At 34.6% G+C, this 14,808-nt stretch overlaps 1 protein-coding gene across 1 annotated transcript in view; it reads right to left on the reverse strand.

Annotated features, from left to right (window-relative positions):
* Reck (Reversion-inducing-cysteine-rich protein with kazal motifs) overlaps window positions 1–14,808 on the reverse strand; it is a 286,139-nt gene that overhangs the window by 124,149 nt on the left and 147,182 nt on the right. The window contains exon 3 of the mRNA XM_081736752.1: window positions 5,968–6,051. Within this exon, the coding sequence (XP_081592878.1) occupies window positions 5,968–6,051 (84 nt within the window). The remainder of the gene's footprint in view (window positions 1–5,967; window positions 6,052–14,808) is intronic.

Genomic DNA, 14,808 nt, shown 5'->3' on the forward strand with positions numbered 1-14,808 from the left:
AATGAAAGCAGTAATATTGTTTTGTGTAAGGCAAAAACTTCCTCAATCACATTTTTGGCTCAGTAAAGACCAGAGCTTTGCGAACGACACTCGTAGTTTCCGGATTTATAAATTCCGATAGATATCTATAGATAGACAGATAGATTCAAATGGCATTGCGTCAGGTAATTACTTATTTTAAATCTATATGTTAAACGGAAGCTTAGAATACCACATTTATCATTCACTGTTACAAACTAAGGACGTTGTAGTATCACAAAAATTCTAATTTTGAAAACCTCTACGGTAATAACACAATATACGCTCAAAATATCTTAGTATCGAATATTATGATCATTAATTGATGTACCGTACGAGTAATTCGAATAATAAAATTTGAAGAAAATTATTAGAGATTGAAAGTGAGACATTTTCCAAAGGCTTTATTTCCAAAAACTGCTTAGAAAGTATCACATCCAATCACGTGAAATAGGTTTCATTTCCAAAAACTGCTTAGAAAGTATCACATCCAATCACGTAAATGGGTTACATTTCCAAGAACTGCTTAGAAAGTACCACGTCCAATCATGTAAATGGGTTTCATTTTCAAGAACTGCTTAGAAAGTACCACATTCAATCATGTAAAAGGGTTTCATTTCCAAGAACTGCTTAGAAAGCACCACATCCAATCACGTAAATGCGTTTCATTTCCAAGAACTGCTTAGAAAGTATCACATCCAATCACGTAAATGGGTTTCATTTCCAAGAACTGCCTAGAAAGTATCACATCCAATCATATAAATGGGTTTCATTTCCAAGAACTACTTAAAAAGTATCACATCCAATCGCGTAAATGGGTTTCAGAAGATGTAAAAATCATAATGCCGTTTACAGCAACATTTTTAGGATGCCTCAAACAGTTCGGGAGATATGAAAAACATAAGTGGAGATTGCTATACTCCTTGAAGTGGTGTATTACTATGGAAAAGGTGTATATAAAATGATTGTTGAATTTCTTCGCTCTACAGCAATATTTTTTGGAAGATGTAGTAAATACAAGTTCTCGCAATTACATAATTACATAGTGTATATTATATCAAAAGAGGGCAGTTTGGCTTTGCTAATATTTCTCTCTCCTAGATTTTGGATTGAGTGCTTGGCGTATGGCTTTGATTTCACATTAAGGATAAAATGCACAAAAATGTTTTCCATTGCTTAAAAATACTGAATGTATAAGAAACATTAACATTCATTAGTACAAAAGAAATTTTAAAAAAATAAAATAAAATCTTACAGTAGTTCTTACAGTAGGTCGTTTTGACTGAATTACCATAAACTTAATAAGTAATAACAAATTAAATCTTTGTTCATAGTCTGTTGATTGCTGCAATAAAATATTTTTATGTTCATTCATTCTACGTGACCTTGTTCAGACAAACGTAATTAACATTTTGTCGCCTTGATATAAAACTTTTTTTTCTTCAATGTTGATTATAGTTTTACACATGTTGAACACAGCTGTTTATGCGGCATGGTTTACGATATCGTTTTAATAACGATGTAAAATTATATTGTAATAATACGAAGTTACTTTCCTCATTCTTAAAAAAATAAATCTTGAATATTGTTTAAGAACATATCAAGTGTATATATATTCAGCACTCCACAGTAATGGACCAATTTATAATTTTCAACGCTGACAGAGCATACCTAAGGTACTCCAAGATTACAATGAGAAAAATCCGTTACACGGACAGCGGTATATTGTAGAAATATACGGCATCCTTATATTTACTGCAGAAATCTGTACGGAGAATACATTATTCATATGCTACATACTTAATGCCCTTTTCCCGCTTAGATGTTACATCATGCTGCTACAGAATGTTTGACTCAGATATATGCTATACAGGGTGGCCCAAAAGTATCGCATTGATCAAGGATTACATTTTAGTTTATGGGTTTATTTGCTTCGGCTGTTCCGAGCTTAAGATATAAGTAAAAACACATTAAGAACAAATAATAAACTCAAACAGTAAGAAAAGATATAAAATGCAATGAGCTGATCAGTACGGTACTGTATACCTACTTTTGCGCCACCCTGTATACGTCCATCTATAGGCCTATGTGAGATCCTACCGCCTATATAAAGTTCTTTCTTTCGTACGGAAAGTACTTATAGATGGAACAATTATGAGGAAAGTACGCATAACACATGCGTTTTCCGTTATACGTTTCCTGCAGAATGTTACATAGGGTTGTACGTTAAGTCCAAAAACTACAGGATTTACGCGTATAACCTACGTTTTTACGTACGCTATATGTCTTTTTTCTCAGCGTACGAAGAAAGAAACTAGAAATAGAGGCAATAAAAATTGATCCGGTGACCACGTATCAAAAAAAAAAAAAAAAAAAAATGCTAAAGAAACGTAAACCCTTAACCTCTGTGGCTACGAGATTGAATGTTCAGCTCAGGCACCACTTGTTCATCATTATTCAGTTCAAAATCTTTTCGTCGTGAATTCTGCAAGGAATTTGAAGTTTAAAATATATAAAACGATAATCATGCCTGTTCTCCGGTATGATTGCGAAACATGGTTCCTTCTGAGGGAAGAATGTAGACTGAAAGTGTTTGAAATCAAGATCCTGTGAGGAATATTCGAATCCAAGAGGAACGGGAATGGGGAAAACTTCATTACGAGGAACTGCATAATTTTTTTTACCGTTTACCAAATATTGTTAAGAGTCATCAAGTCTAGGAAGCTCAGGTGGGTAGGGCATGTAGCCAGAATGGAAGAAAAGTAGGAATGCTTTTTCAAGTGTAAATCCAATTAAAAAAACGACCATTAGGAAAACCTAGGCGCAAATGGGAGAAGAATATTAAGATGAATCTCACAGAAATAAGAATACAAAGTAGAATCTGGATCCAATTGGCTAAGAATAGAAGTCAATGGAGAGCTTTTGTGAACGCGGCATTGAACCTTCAGGTTCCATAGGCCATAGAGAGAGAGAGAGCCTGAGACAGTTCAACATCGAGGGTATATAAGAATGGACCTACACCATAATGTAAATCCGAGCTACATAAGCTTTCACAAGGAATGGAAACTGAATCCCCCACGCCAAAAGCATGAAGAAAGACATGAATAACACTGACCAAACCAGAGGGTGTCTGTCACAAGAAAAAATTGAACATATAAAAAAATTGAACATATTGAACAATGAACATTAAAATTGAACATATACGTTCTTTTCAATCTAAAAACAATCTATTTTATCATCCTAAATGATCCCTCACCAACGTTCCGGCTAGACTTTTCTATGCATAGTCATGTATAGGCATTATAGGTTAGTCTACTTCATGTGTAAATTGTTTAGAACTTTTTATCTGTCTTTGACTACACTGGCAGTGCTTAAACGAACTCATGAAATGGGCATTCTGCTTTACGTACTTCTACTAATGGGTGTGCTATCGTCCGGAAAAATGTTTCCTTTGCGTCACTTCATTCCTTCTAACCCCTCCCTCAAATCTCCCGTGCTTCTCTGCCTCATTTCGACCAAATCGGCAGAAGCATCTGGAAAAGGAAAGTAAGAGAGGGGACTGACGAAAGAAAAGGAACCACTCACGATCTATAGAGTTTCACGGTCCAGCACCACACAGTCACATGGTCTTTCTATATACTTAGTCCATCCATCAGTTCCCCATATTATCTTAACTTCTCCAGCAGACACTTACGAGCATGAGTGAAGGAAGACTATATGTCATGAAGTGGAGGTCACGATGGCAACTTCTGAGGGACGCCTAAACGAAACGAAAGAAGGGAGAAAAATTTCAAGTACTCTCAAGACGGACACTGACCATCTGTCCTTCCTTATATCTTACGACAGGAAACATGAGTCCTGCTTTAAGCATTCCCATTTACTACACGGGGTGGTTGAGATTTTCCCCTCACTTCCCCCTTTGGCATTCCAGCACATTAAATAAAGAAAGGGAAAAAAAGTATCTTTGTACACATTTTGACCTTCCGTGCAAAGAAGAAACCTAAGCTTATGGTCAATGGTCATTCTTCTGCAAGAGTCGATGGCTAGCCAGTATATGAACCCTCATACAGAAAAAACAATAACAGTACTTTTTATTTTTTTAAAGATTGTTAAAATTCCAGGCACAAGTTTAGCAGAATATGAAATATTTCCTGTCCAGTGTTTTTTTTTTTTTTTTTTAAACAATCAACTAAACAAGCAGGCATTGTCCTGATGAACCGGTTTAAATTGGGAATAGAAACAAAACTATGCAGGAACAATACAGTAACAAAAGTGCCGTAAAGGCTACGTTGTTCACACTTGTTTTTGACGTCACCTCAGAAAAAAAGGGTCAAATGTTAAAACTAAAAGAATATAAACTATTAAAGACTATACTTTACTTTTTTTTTCTTTTTTTGCTATAGTAATGGAATTTGAAGAGTGAAAACAACTTTTCAAAACTGTTCTTTTCCACCTGTGGTCTTGAATATACTTTTGGTCTGTTAAATTCAACAGTTAGTATGTTTCGTAACGTCGATTACGTGATCAGTATACAGAATATAGAGAACTAACTTAACAAGCTATGATTAATATATTAAAACGGTTTGAGAAATTTACAGATTTTCCTTTATTGTATGTATCTGGCACTCGGAAATATTTCTTACGTCATATTTACTTAATCTCTAATAACTCTTAACATTGTAGGAAATTGAACAACTTTATACAGAAAGAATATTGACTGACTGGCCAAATGAACTTCTGTTTAAGAGTCTTCACTACCGCGAAATTGAACTACCGCTAATTTTAGAGTATTTCTGTAATACTTTCAAAACAAATAAAAAATATTCGAAAAGCAGGAATGTAGTGAACTAGATAATACGATTTTTGCATGTGATACTTTTACCACAATTCACCTATCTCCTTTTGGTATGCCACTATTTACAGAACTCGCAAAAAATGCTAAATCTATCTACAGTTGCAAATCGAAAGCAGATAGATGAGTTGTTATAACGGTGGTACATGCAAATTCGTATTGTCTAATTCACTACGTTTCTGCTTTTCGAATATTTTTATTTGTTTTGAAGATATTACAAAAAAAAACTCTAAAATTAGCAGTAGTTTAATTTCGCTGTAGTGAAGACCCTTAATGATTCCAGTCATCTGTAATGAAATCATAATTACTTGGGATGTTTTAACAACCCAATCAAATCCGGTCATGTGCCTATTTAATCGTTTTATAGAAATTATACATCCCTTTATTACCAATAATTTAGTTATTTAACCTATAACTGGTAATAGCAGTCTCTCAGCACCAATAATTTAGTTATTTAACCTGTAACTGGTAACAGCGGTCACTCAATGCCAATAATTCAGTCATTTAACCTGTAACTGATAACAACAGTCTCTCAGCACCAATAATTCAATTATTTAACCTGTAACTGATAACAGCAGTCTCTCAGAGCTAATAATTCAGTTATTTAACCTGTAACTGGTAACAGCGGTTTCTCAGCGTTAACAGTTAAGTTATTTAACCTGTAACTGGTAACAGCAGTTTCTTAGTGCCAACAATTCAGTTATTTAATCTGTAACTGGTAAAAACGGTCTCTCAGCACTAATAATTTAGTTATTTAACCTGTGGCTGGTAAAAACCGTCTCTCAGCGCCAATAATTCAGTTATTTAACGTGTAACTGGTAATAGCAGTCTCTCAGATTTAATTTCTTAGTTCTGTGCCAAGTGTTACAGTATCTGGATTTGGTGTTTTAAAAAAAATCAATACAGGTATTCTTTAATAAAGACCTTAAATACAAAACTAATAATAATAATAATAGAAGGACTAGACACCTTGTAAAGTTATAGAAATAATGGCACAATATGTTTCAACAAAATGTATATTAAATACTGTATTCTATTATTTAACTCACTATATTACATTAAGTCAAACAAAAGGAACTTTATGATATTTTACTTACCAAAAGTGGTACACAGTAATTTTTTAACGTCGCAAGTGCTTGTATTTTCGCATCACGATCTGTTGCAATTGCCACTAGAGATATCTGTAAATAAATAAATAAATAAAATAAAGTTATTTAATCTTTGTTCGATAATAACTTCACATAAACTATTTTCGTTAAATTTAAAACAATAATACTGCAGTACAGTCAAACATGGAAATTAAAAGAAATATTATTTAGTCACTTCACGTAATAGGCCTATCCGTATTCACTACTACAATATGTGAGGTATGATTCTACTGTTGACCATGAACCGAGAGATTTCTCGAATCCCGTGGGTAATATTAGCTCATTCAAATCTTAAATATCAAAAACTGTTTAGTGTTACATAATTGATAAAGTGATTATACGAACACAATAAAGAACATTTATCAACAGTTAAATTTATGCAAGTCACAACATCATATACTTCCGTACAAGGGCGCCGATTTCTCTGTAAATTTGAGGGGGGGGGGCATTCAGATGCATACGGCATATATATATGAGGATTTTAAATTTGCATTCAAATTATGCAAAATATTGTATATTCACAAATACAACGAAGGGGCTCACATGAGCTTTGGGGGGACCGGGCCCCCCTGGCCCCCCAGGATCGGTGCCCTTGTTTCCGTAATAAATATGGTTTAAATGTAGTTATACCGAATCTTTGTGAACCTCTCATGACGCAGAGGAAGTCTGATAACTTTTAGATGAAATCAAGAAAAAAAAATCCGGGCATAATTTCTTTATATGTATTTGCCAAACGAGACGAGACAGTCTTACTTCTCGTCTCGTCTCGTGGTGGGCATCACTAGTTAGGATCATTATACGACACAGTAAACCCAACCACAACGACGTCATCGACAGTACATAACGGTATATTTGATACACAGATGCAGCCAGTGTTACTACTTAATTTGTACAGACTCTTGATTATTTAAACTAAACAAAAACAAAAATATTACATTCAGTGTTTCTTTGTTATTGGTAACGTTTATATTTCCTTAAAGCACTGGCATCTTTTATTCTTTCACTTGAAAGTGTATTACTACTATTTACTTCCCACAAATACACATCCGTAACGGCATTACAAATTAACACTAGAGTGTAAGACAAACGACTACTGTCTTCAATCTTATTACTCGCACTTAACAAACTTTTAACCACGATTTAGCACACATACATGTAAGTAAGCACATACAAAAAAAAAGTTCGTCTAAAAACAAAGAGAAATATCGCATTAAAATTTAAGGGTTTGAGTGAAGGAAAGGTTTGAGAATCTCAACTATAATTCACCATGTCTTTTGTAACTATGAATCCATTACATCAGATCAGTGTGTCTATAGCCTACCCCCTAAGGTTGATATGCACCCCACATTACTAAGTCCTCATGTCGTGTGTTTCCACGATACTAAAAACTATTTGCATGGTTCCGATCCAATTCTTCTACACATACTTCCGGTGTGGCTTTTTCCCCTTCCACAAAGCCAGGGGCGGCTTCCGGGGCGGACTTCTGGGAGGGTTGTAATACTGCTACTTAGAACTACTTTTAAGAGCTCCAAACTCTTGGATCGGTTTTATTTATATTTAAAATAAGAAAGTTTCCTCTTCTAGGGAGCCGATCGCCCCCTCTGAATCCGCCCCTGCACAGAACTACTTAACTTAAATTAAATTGTGATTACATTTTGCTCTTGTTCAGGATACGTTCTTCAGCAAATAGTGCCTCAGTGCACTTCCTTTACATTTTTCCCTCTTCCTGGTTTTGTGGAAGAAAGCCTGTTCTGATGATCTCCATTATCCCTATATTCCTTATGGCCAAACCTCTAATAAAAGAGTTCATGTGTATATGTATACTTTTTTTTTTTTTTTTTCAATTATTAACTGGTTGGAAATTTAGAGGAGCACGATTGCTCAGAAAGCGCACACTTCTGGTGTTAGGGTTTCTTGGTTTGCGTCCGTGGGTTTCTTTGAGATCCTCCAACTTCCTATTCCAGTAATCATTTCTTCCTATAATTAAGTCTGTCTCCTTCAACCTACGTAGGATTTCGTTTTTTTTAAAAAATGCTGAAGACTTAATTACAAGTGTACTTTAAGTGTACTTCTTATATATTATATACTTCTTTCACCAGTTTTAATTAATAATTGCTTGAAAATTTTAAATGTCTTATTTCATTTGCCACGTAAATACATGGAAGTTCGTCGAGACCATAATACGGCAAATTATGGATGTGTTAAAATGTCAAATAATACTTTTGATACTTTCAAATATCTAGGATCAGGGAAAATCATATTCACGAAGAAATTAAATGTCTATTACAAGCAGGGAATTAGGGTTATTATTCAGTTCAAAATCTCTTGTCGTCGCGAATTCTGTCGAGGAATTTGAAGCTTAAGTATATAAAACGATAATCATGCCTGTATGATTGCGAAACATGGTCGCTTACTCAGGAGGAAGAACATAGACTGAAAGTATTTGGGAACAAGATCCTGAGATGAATATTCGGAGCCAAAAGAAACTGGAATGGGGAATGGCGGAAACTTCATAATTTATACGGTTTACCAAACACTGTTAGGGTCATCAAGTCTATAGGAGGTTCAGGTGGGCAGGTCATGTAGCTAGGATGGAAAAACGTAGGAATGCTTTCAAGTCTTAACTAGAAAACCAATCGGAAAACGACCATTAGGAAGACCTAGGCGCAGGTGGGAGGACAATATTAGGATGAATCTCGCAGAAATACGAATACAAAGTAGAAACAGGATCCAGTTAGCTAAGGATAGAAGTCAATGGAGAGGTTTTGTAAACGCGGCATTGAACCTTCGGGTTCCATAGGCCATAGAGTTAGTTTGTAGTTAATTCATTTACCATCCTTTTCCCCCACCTAACATTTAAATGAAGCATTATGCTTCAATCTCCTTTCCCTTTGAGCGTATCTTTGATTACACAAATAGTTAACGGCAGATATCCATTAATATTCGTCCGATATAATTTTGATTTCTTATAGTGTCTTAGTCATTCAGAACTATTATAGAGTTGGCTACAAAAAGAAAAGAAAAGAAGACGATTTGTGGAGAGAAATGGGTTTTAAGTTGACAATGTTATACAAAGTTTTCAAAAGACTTTCCAAAAGGAAAATGGATGGCATTTTTTGTGTTGTGATGTTTTGGAACAGGATTCTTTTTTTCTTCCTATCGTTTCTCTTACTCAAGATCCTTCTGATAACAAATATATGTAACTTAGCTGAAGGGAATGTCAATATCTTTGTTGACTTCTCGACGACCCAAGTATTTGTTACCCATATCATAAGCACCATTAGTTTTTGTTTCCTCAACAGAAAACAATTTTGAAAGATGACAAAATTACATTCCTCACTGTCAGAAAGGCAGAGTTGTTGCTCAATCGTCAGTATTAATGGTAGATAGTTAGACATACTCGAAATACTGGATTTAAGCCTTAGACGGCTGTACGAAAAAGTTTTTAATAATAATAATAATAATAATAATAATAATAATAATAATAATAATAATAATAATAATAATAATAATAATAATAATAATAATAGGAAAACGAACAATATGAAAACGGCTTTCATACCGGTCTAGCACCAAGAAATTACGACGACCGACACAAAGTGACCGGTTTTAAACTTTTCAACAAGAAAAAATTCTTATTGTTCCTGTTTCGCTCATGCATTTTAGGACCTTCGTCTTCGTTTTTCAAATTAGTTTGTTAGGTTACTTTCCTGTTTGTTAAGAGTAAAATCTTGCAACTTCTATATTAACTAGAGTTCTAAAATTCTGTACAAATACATAAATCCGATGTTAATACAATATTTTCAATTAATTTTTACTGTACCTTATCGTTTCACTAAATAATAATAATAATAATAATAATAATAATAATAATAATAATAATAATAATAAAATGAATTGTTTAGAAATCATTATTGAGTGTTCGCCTGCTGCTTATACAATCCACATCATCACAGAAGTTCGATTGGTTTCATACGTTTGGGCGTTCTGTTAAAAACTCATAATACAGATTTCGATTTTGATTTTATTTTCAATTTAGTATCCCTTTCAGTAGCGAGGCTATATGAGACGATGATCTACAGCTTAACGTGGGATCCGAACCACATGAGCTCCTACCACGAATCGAAACTGGGTCTTCCACACCAAAACCGTGTACAATAGCCGATTATCTAAAACAAATAATCAGGGTCTATTAATTATTATAATTATATGTATTTACCTATAACATGCTCCTCCTAGGTTTCAACCAGGAACTGATTTAATTTGAAAATACCTTATTAAATAGTAAAAATAATAATAATCGTAAAAATTATAATAAATAATAAAAATGATGTTTTCACAAACCAGTAAAAAGAGTTCTTTACTGGAGGAGGGGTAGTAAATTCAAGAAATTGGTCTAAGGCTGATACAATTATGCCCTCTTCGTAAGGTTAAGGGAGGTAAAATATTTTTCTGGATGTCAGGGAACTTATCTCGCTATAGCATATTACACATATAATCGATCGCGTCCAATGCTTTTAATCTTACTTTAGTTCAATTTCCTCATTTTACCCTAGAAATAAATATATATAGAAATAAGTAGAAGATATCCTTTTGGGTGGCTTTTATATTTAAAAAAACATTGTTTATGGAAGCTTTTTTGTTATTATTATTTTGATAATATATTATATAATTTTCTTAAGCTTCTCTGTCATATTAGTTAGTGTCTTTAGCAAGTGTGTATCCGTTTTCTGCTATCAATGGAATATCACGAACGGGTATTTCAAATGAAATATTATGTAGATACTTCTATTTTTTAAAGAAAAAAAATACTTGTTGAATTGTCTATTCTCCAGAAGTTTGCTTGTAGTATATCTTTATGTGCTGTTTTGTGAAGTATGTACTACATAAATATTTTTTTCTGTTTCTTTCTTTAAAAAACCTAGTTAGCTGTCAATCACGTTTATGAGCATATAAATTGTAATATGTGACTGTGTGTTCTACACTAACTGAGAGCCTTTTGTTAAGTTAATAATGACCAAACCGTCATAAAACCTTTAAATGGTATTCTTTTTATACACTGGAAAGTTTTACAACTATTTTTATGCCTTACAACACAATTCAAACAACTGCCATTAAATAAAGCATTATTGCAAGTGAATTAACTTAATATATGAACAAAATATTTTTAAAAGATTGTTACTTGAAATAAACGATCTTTTTAAAGTTGCTACTAAAACAAATAAAAGGTTCGGCGAAAAAAAATATATTTAGCCTATTTGAGTATAAATCATCTCGTAGCTTGGATTGGAAATTCCGGGATCAAGTCACACAAGAAAGAATAATCTTCAATGTCCCCTAAGTAATTCTTATATGCAACTTTTAATTAACAAAATCAATATAACCATACGTATATTATTGATATGCAGCACATAGCGTGGTACGATCAGGCATAGAGGATCCATGATACTGTATTGTTCCAGGTATGTATAGGGTAAACCAAGAAACACCACACACGGCGCAGGATATGGAAGTAACAGTGGAGAGGCTATCAGTGAGCCGCTAGAGACAGTGGAAGCAGCTATTGACGTACCGGTGATTAGTCAAGGGAAAAGGGGGAGATAATGACAATGAACACTAGGAGCAACATTTAATCATGCAACCTTGGGACAGCACACACCTCTTGAGAGGAGGTAGAACATGGTTCCACACTGAACGCAATGTTTTCAGATGAAGTATTCAAACGATCACGATCTGCGCAAATAGGTACGAACATGGCGCATCAAGAATACACACACATGTTCAGAAACGCCTACTGTTACTTGAATGATGTTGCAGCCTCAAACGATGCATTTCTTCGGGTCGTATACATCCCCGAGAATCAACAAGAACTTTGAGAATTCACAAATATAAAATTCGGTCGGGTTTCCTCCATGATGGCCGTCCTGTCATCTAGTAAGATATTCTCGAACATCCTGTATATCTCCGGAACGGTGACGATATCATGCATATATTGAGATTGGTTTATTTGATCTGACCATGGAGGATTTACTTGCTGAAGCTTGGTTCTACCTTACCGTACTATCCTGTACACAGAAAGAAACAGTTGCTGCATGCTGACTAATATTAATGCATGCTTTTCAAAACTTTCCTTTAGGCATGGTTATGCACTTAGGAGAGTAAGCTCTAGTCACCCACTACTTTCGACACGATTTTTACCCGTTCTTGACTTATGCTCTTCTTTAAGCCTTATAATAGCTTACTTTTGTGCGAACTTTGGTACAAATCGGCCAAGCTGTTCATAGAAGAACGGCCGACATGAGGAATGCTATAAGGTCCCTCGCTCTTGCGGTAGACACTAATCGCTCGACTATAGATTTATCGAAGCTTTTGTACGCATGATGGTAATGTGTTCAAAAAGTATCCCACGGCCAATATTAAAAGGAATTTAAAATATACCCTATATATTCCGAAGAGTTTAATAAGTATGATGGGAAAATGAGAGAAGACAAATTAATAGACAGGATTAAAGGCATGATTTTGTGTGTATAACAGATGTGACCAAAGATACACATACGAAACGAATGAAGGAAAAGATTTCAAATCGATGGATGATGTTCAAAGAGGATATTCTTATCTCAAGATGGAGAAATTAGCGAGAGGCCTTCATCCATAAAAAAAAAAATCTCTATTTGTGTTAATTAATATGCCGGGGTTGTCCAAGGGACGAGACGAGACATTTAAAGCACTGTAATTGAGATGTAAGAAATATGTACGCGTAGTTAGGAAACTGCCGATGTCACTGGTAACTTGGTGATTAATTTAGATATAAGGATTAAGTATATAGGGTGTTCATTTATTATGTAGCCAAAATCCACTGGTGAAATCCTCACACCTAAAGAATTAAAAAAAAAAGTCCATATGAACATAGAGCGAAAAACGCATTATTTGAAAGTTACGAGATGCCGAAATCGAGAAAATTGTAACTTTGAGGCTGCCTAGCTCGGAAACTATGAGAGTAAAGAACTATTAGAAGAAATAGTACACTCTTTATCTAAATACCTATGTTTCGGAGTTAGATTGTACCGGCGCACGGAACCTATACCGCAGCTCCCTCTATAAAATCCGTTGCGTCGACACGTCCCAACTCTGAAACATGGTTATTTAGATAGACAATGTACTAGTTCCTCTAATATTTGTTTAACCGCCTTTGATATCTTTCATAGTTTTCGAGATAGGTAGCTTCAAAGTTACAATTTTCTCGATTTCGGCATCTCGTCAACTTTCAAATAACGCGTTTTTCGCCCTGTGTTCATATGCACTATTTTATTCTTTAGGTGTGAGGTTTTCACCACTGGATTTTGGCTACATAATAAATGAACATCCTGTTTTTAGACTGTCGATGTCGGTGGTAACTTAGTGATTAATTTAGATATAAGGAATAAGTATATAACACTGCCAGTTTAACTAGTTAATTCGCCTGGTAAATGAGACCAGAGTTCAATTTCCAGTCAGTTCAAAAATTTTTCCTTCTTCTGTGTCCCTTAATAATTGTTAATTTTTTGTTTAAAACTTGAGCTCAAGGTATAAATTCATATTTCGCAGTGAACTTCATGGAGTTAATATCAGAAATGAAATTAATATTTGAATTTTAAAGAAAGCTTGCAGATCCAAAAATGCAACAACACCTTCTCTAGGCAAAATCAGTTGCAATTTTTCGCCCAACTTTTTTTTTTTTTTTTTTTCATTTATCCAAAAGACACTCCCTGAGTTCACAAGATTATTTGAATAGATAAATATATAAAACAAGAAATATTGTGCTATAAGCATTACGTAAAAACAAGAAACAAAATAGTATCAGTATGCACTGCAGTAGAAGTAAATCTCAAGAATTTCAATTCGGATCTGATATTAAAGATTGAAAAAAGAAAGGATCAGCGCACAATGTGTGGTGGTCTACTTTCTCCAAACATCTGTTCGGTGATATAAAAGAGAAGAAATAAGCAACCGAATGGAATATTGAAACTGCCAACTCAGGGTCTTTCACGATTTCCTCGTAAGATATTCGTATGAGACTAATGGTTCAAATAAGAAATTGCATTACTATATATACTAGTATAAACAATGTCGCACCGGAATGCAAATTTCTCTTTTCGTATATACATGTCCGGGTTCGAAAGGGTGCATTGGCCCCTCTTGGCTCTCCAACGTGTTTCGGGGACAAGAGAAGAAAACCGCGCGCATTGGTTCCCTGCTCACGCGTCTACAGATAAGACCACAAAGCTCCCGTTTGTATATCTCTCGTCCTTGTTTAATTCTACTCGTTTTCCAGCGAACAGTCTAAATCCCAACCGCATGTTTATCCCCGACTCCTTCAGATGGAGTTCCTGTTTTGTTTATTATACAGATCCTTCCCCAGTCTTTCCTAAAGCTTTCGTGTACGCAGATTATGTGACAAGAATATAGAATCAACCTACCTGCTACGTTTCTGTATTAAATACGAACGTGAAGGAGAAGGGAATTTTGGCTATTGCATGTATTATTGTAGCATTAGTTTCGCTACGTACAAAACGTGAAGTGTATTAAACGAAATTTGAACTCAGATATACCACAATTTAGTTTTCTTTCTTTTAGTTCCGAACATATGTATCTGGTCTCATGTTGTTGAGTAGGTAATGTGCCCTTCTTGCGTACACTTGTCTTACATTTGATTCTCGGAGAATGGAATAGAATTTTCGGTATTTATCTTCGTGAGCTATAACACTAAAGCAGTGGCGGCGGAACTGGAGGAGATACAGGGAGCATTGCCAC

The sequence above is a fragment of the Thermobia domestica genome, chromosome 13 (genome assembly GCF_964235325.1).
Source record: "Thermobia domestica chromosome 13, izTheDome1.hap1.1, whole genome shotgun sequence".
NCBI lineage: Eukaryota > Metazoa > Arthropoda > Insecta > Zygentoma > Lepismatidae > Thermobia > Thermobia domestica.